This window comes from Enhydra lutris, unplaced genomic scaffold (assembly GCF_002288905.1).
Source record: "Enhydra lutris kenyoni isolate GAN:26980312 unplaced genomic scaffold, ASM228890v2 scaffoldscaffold4, whole genome shotgun sequence".
Taxonomy (NCBI): domain Eukaryota; kingdom Metazoa; phylum Chordata; class Mammalia; order Carnivora; family Mustelidae; genus Enhydra; species Enhydra lutris.
This window is the reverse complement of record NW_019154088.1, coordinates 58,921,015-58,945,695: the sequence shown is the minus strand read 5'-3', so window position 1 is coordinate 58,945,695 and position 24,681 is coordinate 58,921,015. Positions and strand designations below refer to the sequence as shown.

The window sequence follows — 24,681 nt, the reverse complement described above, 5'->3', positions numbered from 1 at the left end:
GTAATAATTACCAATTTAAAAAATACTTTGTGAGCCAACCAAGACACTAATGTGTGATTTCTTTGGCAGCAACCAGCCAGTTTGCAGTGCATGAACTAAAGGAATTTGTAGTAGACCTTAGGATAGAGGGGGAAAAGCCCCGGAAGGTAAAATGATTTGTTGAAGGGTACCCAACCAGACAGTGGAACTAGACCAGAATCTCGGTTTCTTGGCCTGTGTTCTTTGTTCCATGACGCTTGCCCTTATCATTCAACTCCACAAGGAGCTGGTCGAGGGACATCTGGATGGCTCAGGTGGTTAAGTGTCTGCCTTCGGCTCACCCTGGGATTGAGCCTCATGTGGGCTTCCTCTCTCTGTATGAGCTAAAGGAAAACATCCACAGAAGAGATGTTGGATATTAAAAACTGCTCTTACGGTTTCATTTTAACCACGGTTTGGCCTTTGGATTAAAAAATGGCTTTTTTATTTGCAACTGATGAATCACTAAACTCTACCTCTGCAACAACCCCTCCCCCCGCAAAAATGGCTTTTAAAAATCATTAAAAACAGATGGATGCAAAAAAGGGATAAAAATAGAGACCATTTTCCTAATAATGTCATGAAATGGCATTGATTACATTTTGGGATTGTGGCCAATGCTTGCTACGAACATGTGAAAAGCACACCACTCTTGTGAGTTGCCGACCGAAGGACTGCTTGTAACGCGGGCTCTTCTCTGTCATGCTGAAAACATACCCAGAGAGTGCTGAGGGGCCATTTGTCTGGAATGCCTCCCTACTAAGCTCACAAGCCTCACTTGATTCTGGAAGGCTCAGTTCAGGTGGGGCTCTGGGCCATCAGATGCTGCAAGATGGGCGGGGCTAGTGCGTCATCCTCCCTCCTGGGTGCTCCTAACAGCCCAGCAGGCCTTGCCTTCTGAAGGCGGAGGAGGAACCCAAATGCCTCTGCCCCTATGCAGATATTTCTGAAGATAATGAAATAGTGGATCAAGGCATTACTGTGTAACTGAGTTAATATAACACTGTTTCGGACTGATAGTTCCAGGTAAAATAGCAAAGAGATTTTGGGCATGATTTGGGAAATAGGTGTGTGAGAGAGAACCCAATTATGAGGTATTTTGAAGATTTTTTTTTTTTTAATTCATTTGAGAGAGACGCAGAGACAGAGACAAACAGAGCACAAGCAAAGAGGGAGAGGGAGAAGCAGACTCCCTGCTGAGCTGGGAGCCTGACATGGGACTCGATCCCAGGACCTGGAGATCATGACCTGAACCGAAGGCAGACGCTTAACTATCTGAGCCACCCAGGCACCCCTGAGGTGAGTATTTTGTTAAACATCTATCAAGTGCTCTGGGTCAGAGAGAAGACTTCACCCTGGTTCAGGGAAAAGGCACAGCCATTATAGACATTGCTAAAAAGAAACCACCTCATTAATGACTTCAACGTTGTGAAATGGAAAACGGTCTCAAGGAAACATGGCTTTCCTTACAGCTTCCTCTGCCTCTTGGAGCAAAATGACCTACACAGCCAAGTATTTGGAACATTCTATAAGAGAGCAGGATTTGTGGATGCTTGTTTAGATACACATGTTAGCAATCTGTGACATGCTTTGCCAAAATGATTTATTTTCCAGGAAAAAAAAAAAAGAGATTGAGGAATGTACACTGAGGGAACACTTTTCTCATAGCTTTATAATGGCTGAAATGTATCACCCCAAAGCTGAGAAATTTATCAGACATGTAGAGAACATACAAGAGTCTGACAAGAAGAAATTAAAGAAACAAACAAATGGACAAACAGAATCCACAGTGACCAGTCGTGTGAAAGAAAACCTCCTACATCTTCCAGGTTGTCATTGTGGAGGTGGGACATGTTATGGAATAAAATAGAGTGTCACTGGAAGGAATGAAGGCAAAGAGGTCTTCCTAGCCATAGATGCCTCTGAGAGGCACATGAATTTATTGACAACTGTAGCTTGCTGAGCTGGACCTCACCTTTCTTTGGGTCACTTAATCCTTGTAAGGACTTGGCAAGGTAAGCCTGTAACCATCCTCATTTGCAGCTCAGCAAACGGATGCCAGAGAGAAGAGGTGACCTCCGGAAGGGCACACAACTGAAACAATGTCAGAGGTTGGAATTTGTCTTAACCACTCTGTGGGGCAGCTTCCAGTGAATGAAAAGAAATGTGGCTGGAAAAGCAAAACGAGCAGACAAATGGAGACGTTGTTTTGGTTGTAGTGAGGGTGACGAGAGAGGGGATGGGGCGAAAGGGTAAGGCATTTCTGATAAACGGAGAGAAGAGAAAATATTAGTGAAATAAACAGGGGAAGCTGGTATCTCAGCAACCAGTGAATGACCAGAAGTTTTTTCTCTCTTATTTAAGAATTTGGAAAGGTACAGGCAACGTGAAAGCCAAGAAAAGGAAAAGGAACCCAACAGCTTGTGTGATAAATTTCATCCTAACAAATTGCTCCAAGAGGAAAAATGTTTCTAGGCTGGATGGATTTGCAGCTGACTTTTTGTAAGAGTATAAAGCAGTGGTTGCCAGCTCAGGGGTGGGTAGATGATGTGAGTGTGCCGCCTGAGTGTAGGTGAGATGGAGTGGGGGGGTTGTGGCAAACTGAAGGGTAGGTGCCTTTTCGAAAAGGCTGTTGAAGGATTGCAGTTGATGAGGAAATGCTGACCTAGTGCTGTCAAACCTTCTGATTTTTTTTTTTTAGAAGCCAGAAATATGTATCTTCATGAAAAGTTTCTATTGTTCAATTTTGGCCACTAAATCACATTAAAAATACACATGTGGACGGATGAAAGCATTTGTGGGTGAAGTTTGGTTCATCGCTTGCCAATGTTCTCCCTATGCTTGAAAGGATACTTTTATGTGTACTGGTCTCTCTATTTGGAATTTTTTCTCTCCCTAGTCCCCACCTTTGCCCACTTGACAAACGTGTCCTTATCCTTCAAACCTGGCTCGGATGTCACCTGCCCTGAGACATTGTCTTGGAATCCTCTTTCCCTGAATGTGTCCATCACTTCCCCCTCTCTGCTACCTCAGTACTAAGTATTCATTCAGGGGGCAGGCTTTGGTTTGCTGGTCACCCTCCTCTTCTGGCCTATGGGCCTCTTGAAGAAAAGGGCTTCATTTTGGTAACCCAGACCCCAGCAGTGAAGTAAACAATTTTCAATGACCATGAGAAAGAGAAGCAATGACTGGCACACAAAACAAGGGGGATTATGGTGACTTTTGCAGTCAGTAGGTAATTTAATAATTACTATCGTTATTATTAAAGATTCTATTTATTTACTTAACAGAGAAAGAGCACGAGCCAGAGTGGGGAAAAGAGGGAGAAGCAGACTCCTTGCTGAGCAGGGAGCCCGATGCAGGGCTCAATCCAGGAATCATGACCTGAGCCAAAGGCAGATGCTTGACCAACTGAGCCTCCTAAGCACCTCAGTAGATGGGTATTGAAGATACCGGTTGATTAAGATGACTGAACATTGAGGAACGCCTGGGTGGCACAGTCAGTTAAGCATCTGATTCTTGGTTTTGGCTCAGGTCATGATCTCACAGTCGTGGGACTGAGCCTTGTGTCGGGGTCCACGCTCAGTGTGGAGTCTGCTTCAGATTCTCTCTCCCTCTCCCTCCCCGCTCACTCACTCTCTCTCTCTCTCAGATAAGTAAATAAATAAATAAACAAACAAAAAAGTAAAATCTTTAAAAAAATATGATTGAACGCTGATGACAGGATTTCTACAATAGTTTTGCTGCCGTCAACCCACTGGTGCAAACCTGTTCCAAAGCCAGAAGGAAACAGGTATCAAGACAAAGAGTGAGAATAACAGTAAGAAAGGCACAGGGTGAACAAGATCACGAGAGAGGGCAAAAAGAGGCCAGAGGCTGACACAGGGATAAATGTTTTGTCAAGAAATACCTATTACTTAGGAAGTCTGGACTTAGAAATTCAGGTTTAGGGTGTGTCAAATGGAATTGGGAAAGAGAATGCATGAAGAATTATAATCTTTGGGCTAACGTGTAGCAAGGTGTCTGGCACATGCGAGGTGTTCAGTGAGTTACTGACAAGTAAACCCAATAGTAGTGTGGACATACGCAAATGAGGAAAGCCGGCTGGAGATTAAGAAACACAATAAGGACAGGAAGAGGGAGGATAAAACAAGTAGAGGGATAACTATGAATATTTATCATCGATTGATATGACATATTTACGTAAATGTGTTTGACTTTTGATAAGTGTAAAGAATTGTAATATGCATGATATGAAAATATCCTTTAAAAATAAAAAGCCTTTTGAGACTAAAAAGAGATGCTAGATGAAAAATGCTTTGGAAGTTGGAAAGTACTGAACAAAAGGAATCGAATACGAAAAATCGGAACTTGCAAGGCATTTAAACTATGGGGGAGGATGTGCACATTAAAATACGGGGCTTCTGTACCCCTGGGGAAAATAGTACATTATATGTTAATAAAAATAATTAATAAAAAATTAAATAAAATACAGGGCTTCAGTATATAAAATAGAAGCCCCAAACCTAAGGGTTTCTTTTCAGAATATAGGAGGGAAGCAGAAGAGGATGGTGGTTAAAGCAGTTTCACATCCCAGCTCTGTCCCTTTCTAGCAGTGTGACCGTCTCCTCCCTGAGCCTCAGTTTCCTTTAGGAAAGTGGAACTAATAATACACACACCTCAGGGGGTTACTGTGAGGGTTAATTAAGACAAGGCATGCAAAGCGCTTGGCATAAAGCCTAGCACACAGCAAACACTCCATAGATGCTAGCCGTTATTATAAACTACTTGACAGGAAAGTTAGGGAGCAGAGAAACTTAAAGCATCTCTATAATTACATGTATTGTGATGAAACAAGTTAAACTCTTGCTTGGATTTCTTCTAAATTGGATTTCGTAAGCTAAACATGATTCTTTCCATATCCGAGAGCAGTTGCTAGGAGAAACTGGCAAAAGGCAATAAAGTGGTGAACTCAGCCATTGTTCTTAAAATAAGTATGAAACGAGATGGGAGGCTTTGGAGTGACTTCTTTTCAGAGGGGAAAAACAACTTCTTAAATGAGAAGTCAAGCCAGGACGCTGACAACATGATGGTGGATATAGGACAGAAGCAAGGGACACAGAGACCAGCTCCTGCAAAATGTACCAGCTGATTCTCTGGGGTGGGGGGGGGGACCTCCTTATTGTGAAAAATTGCATACTGGACTCACACACAATTGTCTGTGGAGGTATATGTCTATGTGCCTTAGCAAGGGAAGTTAAACTGAATGTGCGAAGAGGAGGTAGAAGATTGGCATACATAGGCATGTACCCATTTTACAGAAGGCAAAATAAATGATTGGAAGAGACCATTTACACCATGGTCAGGTGCACAGGGGTCACACCCACAGATCTGGATTAAAGTTGCTCCCATGATTTTAAGCTGTGTGAATCCAACACGTTCATCTCCCTAAGACTGTTTCCTTACCTGCAAGATGAGATGCATGTTATCAGCTTAAGAGGGTTACTGAGAGGCTGAAATGAGACAGAGCCTGTAAAGTGTGTAATATTGTAAGAACTCGATGAATGGCTCGTACTGGTAGTTCTGACATGATATTCACAGAAGTAGGAAGTGTTGTCTCAAGTACGTGTGAGACATTCTCATGTATTGCATCCGTAAAAACATAATTCTATTTAATTCATTTCTATTTGAGTGTATCGCTTAGTCTTGGTGCCTATAAGAACATTTTAAGACGAGAAATGCATACATTTTTGTTCACAAAGGATTTGTAGGTAATATTCTTCTTGATTGGTTTAAAAGGGTGACTCCTTCTCTGCCCAGGGCATGCATTTTGCAGGGTTAGTTACTTTAGAAACCTTAATTACTTTATTTATTTATTTATTTATCTATCTGTTTATTTATTTATTTATCTGAGAGAGCACGAGCCTGAGTGTCGGATGGGGGTATAGAGAGAATCTCAAACAGAATCCCTGCTGAGCTCAGAGCTCAACTCGGGGCTCGATCTCAGGACAGGAGATACCATGACCTGAGCTGGAACCAAGAGTCAGATGTTCAACCGACTGGGCCACCCAGGTATGCCCAAAGCTTTAGTTATTTTAGAAAAGGAGCAGTTTCTGAAACCTCTGGCCCAGGTCTCTGGGTTTATGACTAATTCAGTGAGGAGGTAGATTCAGGTTATGGAAATATGTTAAAAGCCTCCTGGTCCTTCTTCTCTTGTGTCCATTTTAGTGTCTGCTTTTGCACACATCTTGGTAGTAACTGGGAGACAAAGATTTGGTCTACATAATTTCCCCATCGGAATCACCATTCACATGAAGCTTTCAAGAACAAAGACACATCGGTGAGAAATGTTCCAGCTGTGAGCTGGTTGCTATCATCTGTCAGCAGCCCCTTGGATTTTCCAACTGGTCACCTGCTGGTCTATGTTACTCTTTTAGATGCTGTTTGGGACATAATCCAGGCTCTCTAAGTGGCTGTTCACTAGATGGTGAACAAATATAACCCTACCAGATGCTCATCTAAGTTTTTCCTAAGGAAATCACAAAATGCCTTTTATGGGGTCATTTCAATGAATTACATTGATAATAAGAAGTGAGTTGTCAAATATATATATCTAATAACTCCCTTTACTCACACGCACTACAGCAACCGGATATTTCAAAGGTTGTTAAATCAAATGATAAGTGCTTCAGTGGTTTAAATTCACCAGGTTTCTTTCTTAACAAGAGACAACGATGGCTGAGAAGAACGCTAACCAAATGGTCCCTTCCAATCCACTGAGAACAGAGGGGACAGCAGGAAGCAGACTGAACATCAAAGCAAGAGCATACGTGGCTCACCCATCCCAAATCATACACCTAGTTCTTCTGTCAGCATATACTTAAAATGGAATTCAAATTGGACTGTACCGCTTTTGCAAGCTTCACACCGTGCTCGTAAGTGAGAGGTTTCTCTTTCATATACAGCAAACGGGCCAAGGTTTTGGGGTCATCGCGGAGATCAATCTGGCAAAAAAAAAAAAAAACCAAAAAACAAAAACACCCACATGATAAATTCACTTTTTTTTTTTTTTTTTTAAGATCTACCCTGAGATTTTAACTGTGATTTTTAAACCGTGGTATGGTAGAGATTCCCTGTCCCCCAACTCCCCCAAGATCTATGAAGTCGCTCAGTTTTCGTTAAGGAGGCACACACACATGCCCATGTTACATCTGAAAAACTAAAGGGTTTTCTTTGTAAATGTAAACATCAGGTTTTCCATGTGCTTTCTTCTTCAAAAGCAAGTCCCTCTGGGGAGCTGAGGACTTACACCAATAATCCCATAGTCGTCTCAGTTGTCTCAGGCATCTTTGGAATTCCCTGTTTATTTTTAGATCCCACTTCTAGGAGGTGCACCGTGATTGATCAGTCTTATTACCTTACGGTAATGCCTCATTTGATCCCAAATTATATTACTCGTTTCTTAATAGTCTATTTCCTGGCTCTGAATCCATCTTTGTCTTCACGCGCACCGGGATCAAGATTTGCCTCCTGTGAGGATCTTCTAATGAATGTCACTGCAGGTTCTGAAGGCGCGTCCCAAAGAGGAATTCCCAAAGGGTTTGCTCAAGGAATAAGCGTTAATCTTTTCAAAGGCAGAACTGCTTTGAAAATGGAGTATATGTTTGGATTAGTGTTGATAATTTAATTAAATATTTTAGTTGTTTTAAAAATCTCACTGTGTATGCAAACCTATGCATACATGAATGGGTATAAATGTGGGCTTGAATTTTAAAGAAAAACCAATATATTCATCTAGTAAAGTTCCATTTATAAGCACATTGCTCAGCTTTACTAATTTGTGGTTTTTTTCTTTTCTAGTCTCGGTTGTTCAATGTAATGCCCACCAATTATAAAATCAGCTCAAATTGCACAAAGATGTTAATGCCGTCAATATTTTGGCAGCAGGAATCAGGCTCCATCAATATGGCCAAACATTATCATCTGGAGTTAAGGTAAAAGACTGCATTTAAACAATTATCTTGGGGTGCCGGTGTGGCTCAGTCGTTAAGTGTGCCTTCAGCTCTGGTCATGATCCGAGTCCTGGGATTGAACCCCATATCGGGCTCCCTGCTCAGCAGGAAGCCTGCTTCTCCCTCTCCACTCCCCCTGCTTGTGTTCCCTCTCTCGCTGTGTCTCTCTTTGTCAAATAAATAAATGAAATCTAAAAAAATAAACAGTTACCTTTCAGAATTGAAGCACTAACTATACTCTGGTTTTTGGATGTGTTAATTATCTGTCCGTATCTTCTCTAGGAAGTACTTTTATTATTTTTAAACATTTCTCTTTGTTAAACAGAACAGAAAATGAGAAATAGAAAGCAGGAGCATGTGAAACAGATAACAGTAAAACCCGTCAGCATTATTATGTTTCTGTGTCTTTGGATAGTAATTTAGGTTTTAGCGTAGCGAAGAACACAATCCTTCCAAAACTATAAAAAGTAGGAACAATCTCTAACACATTTGTGCAGTTGGCTTACTGTTGGAAATTCAAATTATGGAACTTTATTAGCTTTCAAAACACTTCAAAGCCTTTGACAATCACAGATTTGTTTATCTGGTACACCTGTTTTTCACTTCTTTCCTAAGCTCCGGAAGACCAAGAGGTTTAAAGGGGAACAGAGAAGAGTGAAATCCTGTCTTCCTTCTCCAGTGGTGTTGAGGAGTCCCTCTCATAATGTGCCCATTCTGACTGCTGGGGTCATTTTGACATTCACCTATTTTGTGACTCCCAAACAACTGTAGATTTCAGATATAAAAAATATTAGGCAGTGTGGTTGATATCCCCATCTCATTCCTCCCGCTCAAGGCTAGAGAAGGGCATCTGTTTCAAAACGTGCTTCGTTATTTAAAACTAAAAGCAGAGAGATTAATTTTGAAAGACCACCTCAAAACCTCCTGTTTCATATTAAATAGCTCCGTCGTTTTCTCGACCATGGGCTAAATAATTACGCAGATCTTAAGAATGGCTGTTTATTGGATTGATAACATCTGAGACACTCTTCTCTCATGTTGTTGAAATAGGATGTCCAAGAGACACCTAAAGGGTCTTTCCTTTTTTGCCACCCTCCTGCCCTGCCTACCCGCCCGCCATCACGGTCACTAACCTGGGTCCCTATGAGGACATAAGGCACGTGAGGCATGCAGTCCTTCAGCTCTGGGACCCATTCCTCCTGGACGTTGTGGTAAGAGGCAGGATTCACGACAGAGAAGCAGATCAAAAACACATCAGTGTTGGGGTAGGAGAGTGGCCTCAGCTGGTTGTAGTCCTCCTGTGGGAAGAGCAAAGAGTTTGTACAGGCGGGAAAAGGCGGGTCCCCTGTGGTTGAGTGTCCCGGGCCAGACTCCCCCGTAGCGCCCTGTGACCCGATTCCTTCCTGGCCCTGGGATCTGGTGGTTCCCTCCAGGTATTCCTAGAAATAAAGAAGCCGTCAGTCAGGAAAACACTTGTTCTTTGTGTATGGAGATGGTAAATTGCTCCCCTTGAAAGAAGAACTTAAAAAGAAATTTTTTGAGCAGGTTTAGTGAGATCATGTACATGCTATAAATTTTACCCACTTAATGTATATAATTCAATAAGGATTATGGCAATTCCCTGTCCTGTTGGAATTATGTTGTATTGAATATTATTTAAATTAGTGTGCCATTGGCCAAGGCACAGCAATTCTCTTCTTATACAACTTTTAAAAGTTGCATGCAAATTTAATTTAGAATAAGCTATCTATAAATGTAAAACAAAGAGTTGTTACCAAATCAGACACCACAATTTTGTAGAAATAATATTGTGTGAGGGTTTAGAGTTCAGACTTTGGCTAAGTCTACCTAGAGGACATCGTGTGGCCTAGTAAATAAAATACCAGATTAATTATTTTTTCCCCAAACACTTTTCAGATCAGAATATGCTCTTGTTGAAGAGTTCCCAGTTACAGAAGACGTTTATGTATGTGCTGTTTCCGTGGAAGAGGAAAAAGACAAAGTAAAACATTGAATCATCTCAACTTTGGGAAAATGTCAGCAAGTACCTTTTGTATGTGAAGTGTCTTAGGAGGTTCCAAGGTAAATCTGCCATTTCAATATAACATTTTCTGTTTTCATAGAATTTAGTAACACATAAGCGAAAAGTAATTTTATGTGTGTGTATTTACACTATATAAGTATATGCTATGTATACGTTCATGTCTGCACATACCACAATTTATATACTGGTCGTACATACCGTGTGTACTTCATATATGCACACACGCCATGTACATGCACACACTACACATACATAGGGCAATGAAACCTGTATGTTCATGCTTATCACGTACTTAGATGTAGGCAACATATCATTTCATTTATTAGGGTCCTGACTTCTCTTCCTAACATTAAAAAAAAGCATCTAAAACCCATATAGTTCATTGCAAAAATTCAGACCTTACCTAGAGTAATACATATGGTACAAGGGAAAGCTTGTTTTTGCCTTCTTTGTGATCTCTCCTAGTTTTTCCTCTCTTCCCAGAGGGAGCCATGATTGAGCAGTATCCGTCTGAATTTTACATACTTATAAACAGGTATAATAGACATGGCGCTTAGTTTAAAAAAGATAAATTGATGGTATAGTTCCTATTGTTGTGCCACTTGATTTTTTAAACTTGCTATGTCATGGTTATTTAAAAATGTCAACCTTGTGCTCTTTCTGTTGACTCTCATGATGTCTTTATAAAAAGGGAGAACCTACGTACGTACGTGAACGCCTGGGGACTGGAAGGGAGTCCCTGGGGAGAGGGCATGTGCTGATCTACGGTGGAGCTTCTCCAAGTACCCGGCCTGCACAGACTCAGCCCACAAGGCTGCAGCTATTACCACTGCTAATCCTACTAAAATATAAGCAAAGGTTTTTAATTACCTAAACAAAATCAGTGTAAGTTGGCAAGGAGGCTAAAAAAAATCTCAAGTCTTAAAAAGTAAATTAAAGAATAAAAAAATGAGTTATAGTGGATCATTGATCATATTCCTATTAAGCAAATAATCAGAGTTGATTGCACTGCTGAATAAAGACTGGTCATACTGGGCTGTTGGACTGGGGCTACTGGTTGCATATCACTTAAATTGTTCCCTCTGTTCGTGTGTGTGGTGCTGGTAGTGGCAAGGCAGTGGGAAGTGGACAGCTCATTTCTTGTCATTATTCCCTCTTCTTTATACGAGAGCCCTGTAACCAAACCGTCTTGCCCACGGTCTCTGCACTGCTCTCCTTTTTCTCTGGGGCTTTGCCTTAGGGAGCAGCTGTGAGGTCTGACAAGCTACAAACTCTCCTTCCCAGGCCGTATCTTACAGCTGTTCATGATACCACCTGCCCTCTGCTACTTCATCCTCCCATGTGGATTGTGTTAAAGGGAGCAGGGACCATGCTGTTCTTTCTCATGCCCTACTTATACTCTGTCCACAGCATGCATTCCGTAAACCCCGCCCACGGGTTGGTGCGGTGACGAACCATGCTAGACGAACCTGCTAACGAACACATGGCTTTGTTTGCCATTTATGGCAGAGTTTTCATTAGAATCACCTGGGGAAATTTAAGACCATCCCAACATGCTGGTAGCCAACTACCTGCCTCTTTCCCCACACTCCAGGACCAATTAAATCACTGTTTTTGGAGATTGGGCTGGGAATCTGGGCATTCTGGTATCATCAGTTTGGAACTGACGTGGAATTGAGAATAACTGATTTGCGTCCTCCTTATCTTCATCATTGCTGAGGTGGGGTCAAGGGCTTAGCACGAAGGGTCAGGCATTGTTTCAGGCACTTACATGAATTACCTTGTTGGTTCTTCACAATGGCGCTGGAGAGATGGCAGCATCCACATCCATATTTCACTTACGAGCAAATTAAATTTTAGAGAAGTTCAGTAATGAGCTAATGTCTCAGAGCGATTAAATACCGGGATGGGTTGTTTAGCCCGAATCCAGCTGCAGCTCTTAATTGTGACCACATTATTTGCTCAGCTCAGAATGTTAAGCGACAGATTAAGCATTTTTTTTTTTGGAAATTCAGTTTTCTGCGAATCTTAATACGGACTCATGCTTTTACCCAGGAATCTAAGAAATGTTGGATTTCGCAGGTTTATTATCTACTTCATAGCCTGCAGTTGCTAGTAATTACCACCAGGTGGCAGCAGATACTGTATATTTAAAACCTCAAAGCCAGAACCCAAAAACTGCACCATCAGAACTATATAAGGTAGGAACAAATAACTAGTTGTCTGAAAGGATCATGTTGATTTAATTCTATAACCAGAAGCTATCAAAGCAATTCTAGAAGAGCTAGGAAGACCATGGGTTGCTGTGGGGACTGCAGGTGGGAGTGTAAGAGGAGTTCGGGTTTTCGATCATTTACTCCTGGCAGGGTAGCCAGGGCCCTCCAGCCGAGGGACTTCCGACTTTGTCCTTCATGGGGCCTTATCTTGCTCTGTATTCTGGATATCTCTTCTGTAGACACCTTAGTTCTGCTGTGTAACTCCATTCAGAAAGATCGACTGATTGTCTCCTGCACTGTTAAAGATGCTCTATGAAGCCTAAAAGGTGAATAAGAATTGACTCTCCACTTGGGGGAAAGAAAACGAAAATATAGAAATAACTAGTTTGTCCTAGCTGATATGTTTTCTTCAACAGGGCACATTTTGAGCCTAGGTTGGATGACCCCGTGTGGAGATGCTGTAAAGGAGCTCTGAGAAATGGAGAAATGGTCTCGCTGGTAGTTGAGGCCCCTTCCAATGTTGAGACTGAGAATGGAAGACCAGGTCTTGAATGTTTCTAGAGGAGACAGGTCAATCTAAAATTGCGGCTTGAGTGGAGCTTTGGGGGGCTAAAAGGGACAAGGGGGCTGGGTAAGGGGTGGGTGGTTCAGGGGATAGGGAGGAAGCTGGGGCAAGGTAGGCTTTTGAGTACTTTCCACTAACTTTGCTTCAAAGGCAGGAGACTGGTTTGAAGGCAGATCCGGGGCTCTAGGATGACTATGGGACACTGTGAAGAAATAACAGTTCATGGGTAGCCTCGGTCTGATGGCCATGTGCCTTCCACATATGTCTGGAACAGCCAGAGCCTCATGGTCCAGGTGGTGAGGAAATGAAACAATTCGACCAATCCTCCTCAGACTTTTGGCACCCATGAATCTTGTTAACGTGTGGCTTCTCATTCAACAGCAGGTCTGGGATGAAGTCTAAGAATTTATTTCTAACAAGTTTCCAGGTGATGCTGATGTTGTGGGCCCAGGGACCACACTCGGAGTTACAAGGAGAGTTGCACTGAGTCTCCCCCCCACCCCGCACCCCAAACCCACCCCATTCCCCACCCACATTCAATTGGAAATAGAATTCTGCTTCCAAGTCCTCTTGGGTTTAGTGACTTTTATCCCAGATTTTAGCATAAGTCTCATTTCTATCTTCTCCCATAAGTACACTCATATCTGTCAGGCTTGGGCTGGAAAATGTGCGCAAGAGCCAGTGGGTGGGAGTGTAGCATAGCGCTTCAAAGCCTGGGCCAGGGAGACACATTCTCTGGGTTCAAATCCCAGCATGGCCTGTGACTACTGTGTAACACTGGGTAAGTTCTCTCTGCCTCAGCATCTTTATCCATAAAATGAGTGGATAATAGTGTTGCCCCATAGGGTTTTTTGAGAATAAAATGCATTCGTATGTGTTGACTGCTTAGAGCACAGTCTTGAATGTAGTAAGTTCTTTAGTGGTCGAGAGTCCCTCCCATGAACAACAGTCTCAGTGTCCCCGCCCTCAGGGGATACCAGGGCTGAATCTGAAATTCACTTATTCTAAACTGAATAGTAACAAGACCCACGTGATTGCATACTCTAATTTCACCTCTGAATCCATGTCCCTAAAGCTTTATTATTATTATTATTTTTTAAAGATTTTATTTATTTGACACAGAGAGATCACAAGGGGAGAGAGAGAGGGAGAGAGAGAGAGGAGGAAGCAGGCTCGCTGCCCAGCAGAGAGCCCGATGTGGGACTCGATCCCAGGACCCTGAGATCATGACCTGAGCTGAAGGCAGAGGCTTAACCTACTGAGCCACCCAGGCAGCCCAGCTTTATTATTTTTTAAAAATGATTCGAGAGGTAAGATTTTGTCCTGAGGTTACTTTTTTAAATAACTCGTCATGTTAGAAAACTTCTTCCTGATCTCTAAATTGCACGCTTCTAAAACCACATTAAGATGCTTATGAGTTAGAAAAGTCGAGTTGCTCACTGGGGAAAAACATTTGTTTTGAGCCTTAGGCAAACTTTCTGTGGAGGGTTGATGCCAGATTCTGTGCTCCAGATGGCCCCATGGGGTCAGCCAATGGCCACAGGGAAGGCTCATGTCCTTCTGAATGGACCCTGGGTTACCATGAGGGAACCCCAGCTGTACTTACCTCCCATGCCTCGTCAAGCTCTCGGGGTCCCGGGAGAGATGCTTCAGAAATCAGGGCAGGTGAGGACACGCGGTGTACAGTCCTGGCTGAGGGAGGCGTGTGGCTGATGGCCTTTCTACCCCCTCACTTCCCTGGTCACACAGCTGAGCTGCTGGGGGCTGTGGCTTTGCATCCCATGCTTGCCAACATACAGACAGCACCCCCCCCCACCCCATCCTGTGGGTCTTGTGTGCAGAGAACATGGGGGTTCATCCTGCCGAGAAACCCAGCTCCTAACACCAGGAGATCCCCATTCTTCCCTGGCAGTGCCACCAATGCCACGTTTGCAAATGTGGCCTTTGAGAGGTGTCTCTCCTAGAGTTAGGCCTGAGGGGTCACGGTCTGAGTAAGGCTTCACCCACACGCTCATGTAGCCAAGGGCCCACTGACAGGAGGAGGAAAGATGTCTGCTGCCGTGGCTGGCTCTGTCCTAGGTGGCTGGGATGGGAGGATGCCTGGCTCTGAGCCATGACCTGGGACAGACTGGTCCCCCAGTCTGGCATTCCTTGGTTAGTGAATGCCCAGGCTTTGCTGCACCATCCCTGCCCCAGCATCCTGTTCTCTGCTTGGTCTCTAATGACGCTCTTGACACGTACTGGCCTGCAAGTACGTCACGGAAAAGTTGGCTCTGGGACTCTTTGTAGCCGAGCCAAAGGTCTGAACTCTAGAAATCCCTTTCAGAGAACCTTTCAGTAAGACACTACCAGGGGCTCATGCTGTACAGCCTGACTTGGTGTGACCTCAACAGATTTGGTGTCCAGGCCTGGCCTCGCTGCCTCTCCAGGGTGAGCTGAGCGGAAACACGCAGAGTCAGCCTGCAGAAAATCCCACACCTCATTGCCTTAACTCACGGTTTGGAATTCTGTCTCACAGCTGAACCAGAGTTCTGACGACTTTGTTTTCAAAGGATTCTACTCCAAGTCCCAATATTTGTTTGTTTTGGGGATTTGGGGAGGAAGTTCATGGTTAATAGCAGCGGCTGGGTGCTGGACTTCATTCTGAACTGTCTTTAGCAAATGCTTGGTGGGTTCCTGAAGGGCTAGGAGCCTGTCTCTGGGGGGTGCCGGGGGGGCACCCTGCCGTGATGTGTCCAAAAGGACTATGTATGACCACGTGGACAGAGCTAGGTTAAAGCATTTTGTCTAGGGCTGACTTTGAGCGTAGAAATACCAAATTCCAATCACTTTACTTTTCAGAACATGCACCTCTTGAGGTTGTGTTCATGGACTCTGACCCACAGTTAGTTCAAAACAAAGAGGAGGGACACTACTTCCTGGTTTATTCATGTAAGAAAATCTAAATATTCCCAGCAAGATAGCATTCTAGAGTTGGTTTCAGAGACTTCTTTCTTTCTTTCTTTCTTTTTTTTTTTTTTCAGTTCAGGGATTAATCAGTTGGTTTTGAGATCACTTCTCTTTCTTAGTAACTCTGGCCATATGCATATTTTTGAATTAGTTGAATGTCCCTTAACCTTGTGACCTCAGTGAAATTTGCTGGAATATAACTGAGGATAGTGGATGATCCTACCTGAGGCCAGCCATGGGAATTTTGGGATCGTGCTTCTAAGTTAAGCATGTCACAAAGCCTGATTAGCAGAAGGGTAGAACCAGGGGAATCAGCTCAGGGAAGGGGTATTTTCTGCTGCACCCTCCTAAGGTTAAAGCCATGCTCTGATCACCAAAGACTTGTAGAGTAGTGCTTCTCCTATAGGTCATGTGGGGATCTTCTGAACATGAATTTTCAGATTCAGTAGGCTGGTCTTGAAAATCTGCATTCCTACCAAGCTCCCTTGGTGATGTCGATGCTGCTGGTGGACCACACTTTGAGTGGCAAAGTTCTAGAACAATGATTCCCCGCCCGCCCCCAGCACGGGGCTTGAACTCATGACCCTAAGATCAAGACTGGTCTGATACCAAGAGACAGTTGCTAAACCGACTGAGCCACCCAGGTACCCCCAGACGTGTTTCTTTAAATGTGGTGTACAGACCAGCAGTCACAGCATTAGGAAGCCTGTTAGAAATGCAAATTTTGGGCCCCATTTCAGACCCATAGATTCAGAAATTCTGGAACTGGGGCCCAGGGACCTGGATTTAACAGGACCTGCATGTGATTCTGATGTCTGCTTAAGACTGAGAACCACCACTATTGTACAAAATGAATTACATGTCACCCTTTAGTGTAACACACTCCAATATTTAATAATCCTTTGCTGCTGGAAGGTCTCCCTTGGGTCTGGCCTCAAATCCTTTTGCTTAATTACTCCAGGTCTTTTAGGCTTTCTTGAAGTAGTCTGTTAAAAGTCCTAATCATAGAATTTTAGGCCTAGAAGAACTTTAAGATGTGTTCTGATTCCTCTTCCCTAAGCTGCATGTACCCCTATGATCCTTGTCCACGTCTGAGCTTTTAAAGAAGTGGGCGGAAAGCATTAGAGTACAAGTTAAGTTGCAGAAATGTCTATAACCCACTTGTGATATTTTATCAGCGCCCATCACATCTTCTGTGTCAGAAGTTTGGGTCATTCCATTTTTTTCAAGTTGGAGCTTAAGGATATTTTTATACTGCCTTACAGCTTTAAGTCCTATACTAATGTTATTTAAATTTTTTTTTCTAAAAAGGACAGCAGTGGGAAAGACTAATTAAACTCTATAGGGGCTTTTAAACAGTTTTATTGGATTTGAAATTAAATAGAGGCTTGGGGAGATTGTTCTGGGGACAATGAACAGGTAGAAGCTAACAATTGTTATGGATTGCTACTGAGGCGGGGAGCACTGGATGGGTATGAGGGGCACACAGAGCTTTTCAGAAGGCGAGGGAAACGGAGAAGTTTCAGAGCCAGGCAATAATCCTTGCTGTATTGAACTTTTCAAACTAGACTGTATTTATGAAAGCTGACTGTGGGGATAAAGGGTGTAAACTCCTTTCTCTTCCAGGCTGTGAGTTTCTGGTGAATGGGGACACCCTAATGACTATATGACTGAATGAAAATAGGCAAATTCAATCCAAAAAAGAGAGTAACTCTATTGCTGCAAGGTTTTCTGGTGGAGGGATATGCAAACAGCGGGTGCACGGACGCCTTTGTACCTTAACCCAGAGGAGGCCAACCGAGTTTGTGATTCAGGCATTTGAAGCATCGTGTCCGAGTTCTGTGTCTTGATATCGATGTGAGAAATCTCCTCTACTCCCCAGTTCCTGAGAGCAGCTGGCTAACACAACCATCTTCAAATGAAGGGTAACTGACTCAATCTTACAAGTCTTGAGTCTGGTGCAAGATTTTTTCCAGGTTCCCCACTGTCCAGGCTTACCTGACATCAGCTTCTGATGTCCCACAGGCTTTTATAGATGGTCCTTGCAAATACACACAGAAATCCCCCCAAATTCCATTTCTTATTATTTTTCCTAGTACAGAGTTTTCAAATTGAGCAAAAAGACCTATCTCTAGATAATCGTGGGAAAAAAAAAAAAAAAAAGCCCAGACAAATGCATAACTACAAAGAACAATAACCAGGAAACTCACAGTAGGAAAGAGCATGGTCAGTGTTCACTCCAAAGGACTTAAGATGTATGAGTTTGGACAGACTGAATAACCCGCTGATTTTGACCTGAATAAATGACCCAATGGTAACAAAAGCTCTATCAAAGAAATTGGGCCACAGCCATCAATTGCTTAACCCATGAATTTGTAACATTAGAAACCTTTCATAGTGGAGTGTAGGGTACAAGGAAAGAAAGATGAGGTGGCATTTTTATCCATGTAGGGCACATGCTAGTTAACAAGTGTGGAGGGCTCTTTCTAATCCACGGCCTTACATTACTGGTTGGCCACGTTCTCCATCTTGAAGGTACATCTCCGACAGAGTGAGAGCATTTCAAGAAGCTTAGAGAATTTAGAGTCAACCTCTGGTTATTCAGGACTTGACCCTCACTTTTGGAAACCATTCAGGATCCTGGCTTGTCTTCTTACTGACACTTAATCCATCTCCCTCCCCTACCCCCACCCCCATCCCCCATCTCTTTTTGGACCTATCCACGGCTCATTAGGCAATTCAAATAAAGGCTGAGCAAAGAATATAATGTGAAAAAAAATAGATGAAACGAAAATTTATAAAATTGACTCATTAATCCCGAATTTGGAATTGGCATGGGTAGGAAGAAATTGAGGTACTTGGCCAAACAACATTATTTTGGTTATTGATATACACCAACCAATGAATGAATGGTTATTTGCCCATCAACACTTTGAGTAATGTAATGATTTGGCTTTTTTGTAATTATAAACATTAAGATATTAAGAATATGCCATTGGTTGTCATTTAGATAGACAATAAATTTGTCCCAAGTGATCAGAACAGGTCATATCGGTTCCTACATGCCTAGCCACATGGATCATTCTCCCTACTCCCAAACCCTTAATGAATCAAAACAGCGACACTGTACCTGTCCCGCGGTGTCATACAGTCCGAGCAAGTGTTGCTTGCCTCCCACTGTCACGGTAACTAGGGGAGAAGAGAAGAGGAGAGTCCATAAATGCAAGTGTTCATCAGGAAGCTTCACATTTCTCCACGCCAGCATCTTCCTGGGCAGTAAGGAGAAGCATATGCCTCACCCACGTATATTCTAAACCAAGCTGACCGCATGATTTCCAAATGAAAGGCAACCTTGGTCTGCAGTGAGAGCAGATGGGCTCAGCCAAGTTCCTAATTTTTCAGCTGAGATGAGTATTATTGGTGCCGCGAGGGCGCTCTGTAGGCTACTCATGGATCCCGATTAGGCCCTGGAATATCAAGCTCTTGAAAGGAAAAGGTTGCTGGATCCTTTCTTGGTTTGGTTATTTTTTTCTTTTATTTCATTTGAGCCATGTTTCAGGATATAGAACTGTGTGAGCAACTTCTCTGTTCGAAATCTTTCTGCTATAGTCTGTCTCTGAAATGTTAATAAAACCATGAAAACCAAGACTAGTGACTCACCTACCTATTTTATAGTCTATAAGGCAAAGCTAATAATGAAATGAGAAGGGCTTAACATTTATTTTTAAAAAGTTTTTTTTTTAAGATTAAATAAGTGCTTTAGCCTACCTGATTTATTACAATATTGAATGTTAGGTGCAGAAGGAGATGTTGTCCGGGTTTGCTTTCATAGACCTGAAGGGTGTACATAGAGTGGAAAGTTGACAGTTTGATTTACCTAGCAGGCTTACTGCCTTGCCGAGTAATTGTGCCCCAAAGGGAGAAGTAATAGAGGGATACAGACCACTCTGTACATGTCTGGAAATGAAATAGAGTCCCAACTTGAAACTAAACTGAGACGGATCACATGGAATGCAAAAGAAATACAACCTCATGGTGAATAGAAAGAGTGAATTTAAGCCCCCCCCCCCATTTAATCTTTTTAGAAAAAGGAAGTAAAATGTGAGGGAGACTGATTTTTTTTTCCCTACTTAATCAAAAAATGTGCAAATACAAATAGTATAAAAATGATTTTTGTTCCTCCAACCATTAGCTATGCAGGAAAGACAGATCTATGGCAGAGGAACCTTTGTCACTGGCTTCCCGCCCCTGCCCACCACCCCGGGTTCTCCAGCCTGTTTCAGAGCTGCTGATTCAGGACTGATTGGACCGGTATTGGTTCTCAGGTTCCTGGGCTACACGAAGGCTAAGTACCTCTCAAAGTCTCATCCTCTGAAAAGCATTGGTTTAAAAGCGCTGCCTCCCTAGACACCGGAAACGATGTTTCTCATCTACCCAGATCGACACGTGTGCGGCTGGATAACGGGGCTGCAGCCGCTCGCCCGGAGCAGCTTTCAAACGTAGACCTGGCGGACCCAGCTCCACGCAACGCCGGCGACCATGCTGACAGAAGAGGGGCTTCCCAACGTTTTGATTTCCTTTCCTATCAGGCGAGCAATGGGAACGAAGGTGAGACTGTGTCGCCCCAGCACTGTCCGGACCTATTTCCCCTCTCCCTGCATGCTTGGCGCACACTCAGATGTTCCTAAAGTCTGCCGAAGTGGTTTCTTTCATGACCAATTCGCTACCTAGTCATGGGTCAGGAATGAAGGGAAGAAATCCAACCATTACAGCATGGAATTTCCTGCTCTGGTGAGCCCAGGACAGGCGGGTCGGGGGTGGAGGGGGAGGCAAGGGTTGTTTTGGGGACCCTCCTGGAGCGTCCCACGACCTGCAGGCCCAGGGCCATCTCCAGCGCGAGCACCAGATGCCAGGTCATCCTCATGGCCCCCGTGGGCGCTGCAGATGTTCCTCATCAATGGCTCTGACCTCTGTTGTAGGAGTGCTGCGGGCTCATCCCTCCGGCCCCACCCTTTGCTCCCCCTGCAGCCTTTGGGAGACTCCGGCAGAGTTTGCCCTCTGTCTGTCCTTCCCAGGGTTTACGGGGTTCCTGGACCGCACTCAGTGTTGGGACTACAAAGACCAGCTAGAATCCCTCCTGTCCTGGGGGGTGGGGAGGAGGGGTTCACCTGCAAGGCCTGGCTGGGCACAGTGCCACGTGGTAAACACCCTGCTGGGGCAGCGTGGAGGGCTGTGGGAGCACACAGTAGGGCCATTACTGTTTTACTGGGCATGCGCGCATGTGTGTGCGTGCCGGCGGGGGAGGGACCATGCGCGGCGCACACACGCACGCACGCGCACACACGCAACGCGTGTCAGACAAGACTTTCGGGAGGACAGGTGTAAGCTGCGTCCCAGGGGTGGCTGTGAGTTACTCAGGGCACACTAGGGGAGGGACAAGGGGTGGCTCACCAGGTAACCCGGGTTTACTGGGGGAGGTGGGGCCGAATAGGTGAGCGCACAGTGCCTGGCGGTCCTGACGCACTAATTTAGACTTTTCCCCAAAGGCTTTGTGAAGCTACGAAAGTCCCGAATTCTTTCTCCCAAAGAAAGTGAAAGAGAAGGAATTGAAATAATTTCCTCGTATTAAGGAAAAAGGGGTGTGTGGTGTGTGCATTTTTCAGGTAGAAGTCTCATTGGCTTTCAGCTTTGTTGGATAGCGGCTATCTACTCTGTGTATTTGGCCAGCCCTGGTGGAGGGATCCCAAAAGGAGGGGCAGCGCTTGTACCCCTAGCCCTGGCAATCACTTTATTTTCTCTTTTCTGCTCTTTCAGTCTCCCATTTTATTGGAGGGAGATAAGTGGATCCCACGGATGATGCTAGGGAACACAAAGGGACAGAACCAAGCATTAATCATCATAGGCTGTCCAGACAGCAAATGGCTTTATGAGTCCTTATCTTAAAGGAGCAGTGGATGCCTTATGGCTTGCCAACCTGTGTCCTACAAAGTTCTTCAGTTTGGAAACACATGACAGCACGAAAGGCCCTACGATGCTGATAGTAAATGTAGTGAAGATGAAAGAACAAGATCTTCTAAGTCCCATGGTTCCGTGTTGGACACCTACCTTTGCTGTTCACCATTTGTGTGATCTTGGGAAAGTCACCTAACATCTCTGAGCCCTGCCTTTCTTATTTGTTAAAGATGGGGATAACATCACCTACCAAAGAGAGCACCTGTAAAGAGCATGTTAAATGAGAAAATGCCTGGCACACAGCCTGGTCTATAGGAAGCGCTGAACAATTATTACCCTCCCCTCCCCTCCTTCAACAAAGGCTTCCTGAACCTTTAGTAAAGACAGGGACCTGTCTTGCTGTCCACTGAATCCCCAGTGCTGATTAACTGGCACAAAAATTCATAATATTTGTGAATTTCTGGTCACTTTTTTTTTTTTAACTTTATTTATTTGAGAGACTGAGAGTTAGATCACAGAGGGAGAGGGAAAGGGAGAAGGAGAAGCAGACTCGCCACTGAGCAGGGAGCCCAATGCAGGGCCCCATCCCAGGACCCTGAGATCCTGACCTGAGCTAAAGGCAGAAGCTTAACCCACTGAGACACCCAGGCGCCCCTACTGGTCACTTTCTACCCCCAAATGGTGGCTATTTAGATCTCTGTCTTCTATCTCCTGCTAGATAGGAAGACCCTGGAGGAAGAATGTCCATACTTCCTATCCCACATGGTACACAGCACAGTTCCTAGTACACACAGTTGAGGCTGAGCACATGGTACAGAAACAGAACACCAGGGGCAACTCAGGTGGAAGAAATCCTTCAAAATGCACCAAGCTGCAGCTAGAAGCCCCCTGGCAGGACATGGACTGCTGGGAAGGCGCAGCCAGCTAATCTGCCTGGCAGACTGCGGTCAGGCTATGGTCAGGCTACGATCCCAGAACACCATCTATTCTTGGAGCTATTAGAGTTGTTTACTGAGTGTAGAGGGGTTTTAAAGAGAGTGGGTCAGATGACCTGATAATGGCTGTTGGTTCTCTCAGTAAAGTGTGAAAAGTTGCCAACGACCTGTTAAGATGTAAAATGAAGGCCTTCTCCAAATCCTTTAAGATCTTTGCTTCCTTGTGGTTCTTTGCACAGACGGGAGTGGTTAATTTTGTGAGCCAAACGAGGTGCTAATGAAGTCGAAGTCGGGGGTGGGATCTCTTGAGCATCACCCAGAAAGAAAATGTCCCGGGTGGGCTCGGAACCTGCTCCCCTTGGCATTTCAGTCCCCTTGTGTCTGGCCCCATGTGTCATTTGCAAACCTGGATGAGGAAGTGTTGGTCATTCCCCGAAAGCCAGGTCAGACCCTTAGCCCAGCTCATGAGCAGCACGAGGCACTTGAGCCAAAGTCCCTCCCTTGTTAGGTGGTGGGCTGGCCATCTCATCCTCCAGGAGCAGTCTTTGGAAGTCAACATGATGCATCAATGATGAAGCCAAAGAACCGCATGGTGGAAATGCCAGGTCAGCCAGGAGGAAGCCGCCCTTTCCTTCCCAGCACCTAGCTAGCTGTCCGCATGGCTCGTGTGGAGTATACTCTGGGAGGTAGGTTGAAGCAGACCCAATGAGGTGTGTGCATGTAATACCATAAAGGTGCTATTTTGGAGGAAGAAACACTAGGTGATATACCTAGCAAGAAATAGAATTTTAAAGAAGATAAAAAATGTGGCTCTCAGGTAAATATAGGATGAAGATAGGTCAAAGATTTATTAACTTATTGATGAGGGAACCAGTAAGGTGACAAATCTTATACAAGGAGCATTTTGAAGAACTGACATTTAGAGGTACTTAAAAAGAAGAGGGGTTGGAGGAAGTGACTAGGTTCAATGGGAAACTAGTTGTTCTGTGGAAAAGATAACCTTCCGTGTTTTCTTTTCTACTAAATGGGAATTCTTTGCGTGTCCACCTGAGAAGATTTATAAGCTAACATGCACCTTCTGAAAGTCCCCAAGTTTTTAGTTAGCAGAATCACACACAAAGGTACATTCCCTTAGATTGTTAGTCCCTGGGGGGAGGGTTGCCCCTACAAGACAGCGAAAGGAGAGTTTCATGCTCTTAGCCTTATATCCAAGTTTCAGATAATTTTTGTTCATGTCTGAATCCAAGTCCATGCTTTGTGACTCATTTGCTGAGATGTTGGGCAAGCCAGTAGGTCTCTCACCTGGGAAATGAACAAATCATGTTTACCCTAAGGGGCCATAAAAACTCTTTCTAAGCTGTTCAAAGTCAGGGGTAATCATCACAACAGTCGTCTGTGTCTAAGAATTTAAATGAAAATTCTTGATCATGACTTTGATCATGCCTAGCTGACCGACACCTTCAGGAGCAGCCTCACCTTTCCCCTCTCTGAACTGACCCTCATCCCCTACTCTTCTTCCTTTCGGGAAGAGCCTGTCTGGGGCAGTGAGTTACCTAGCTTCCCTGGTCACTCTTAGGAGCTGCCTGTGTGTGTTTGTGACCTGGTTGAAGCCTCAGAGTGCACATGTTCCTTTTATAAGGGACCAGTTCAGAAGCATCTGAGACTTTCTTCAAATTAAAATAAGTTAGGGCATGCCTGGGTGGCTCAGTTGGTTAAGTGTCTGCCTTTGGCTCAGGTCATGATCCCAGAGTCCTGGGATCAAGCCCTGTGTCCGGTTCCCTGTTCAGTGGGGAGCCTGCTTCTCCCTCTGCCTCTGCCCTTCCCTACTGCCCATGCTCTCTCTTTCTGACGAATAAAAATCCTTAAAAAAAAGTAGTTTAGAAAACTGTATGAAACTAGAAATAAAAGATACATTTTCCTAAATAAGAATGTTGGTGAATTCCTTCCTGGTTAGTTTCAAACTTCCAGCGTTCACGATCCTCTTTCTTCA

General features: G+C 44.1%; 1 protein-coding gene across 1 annotated transcript in view; it reads right to left on the bottom strand.

The window, feature by feature from the left end:
• LOC111160521 (ras homolog family member J) overlaps positions 1 to 24,681 on the bottom strand; it is a 78,871-nt gene that overhangs the window by 3,879 nt on the left and 50,311 nt on the right. Inside the window, exons 2-4 of the mRNA XM_022523682.1 lie at positions 18,935 to 18,993; positions 9,164 to 9,328; positions 6,927 to 7,022 (exon numbers count right to left, since the gene is read on the bottom strand). Coding sequence (XP_022379390.1) covers positions 6,927 to 7,022; positions 9,164 to 9,328; positions 18,935 to 18,993 — 320 coding nt within the window. The remainder of the gene's footprint in view (positions 1 to 6,926; positions 7,023 to 9,163; positions 9,329 to 18,934; positions 18,994 to 24,681) is intronic.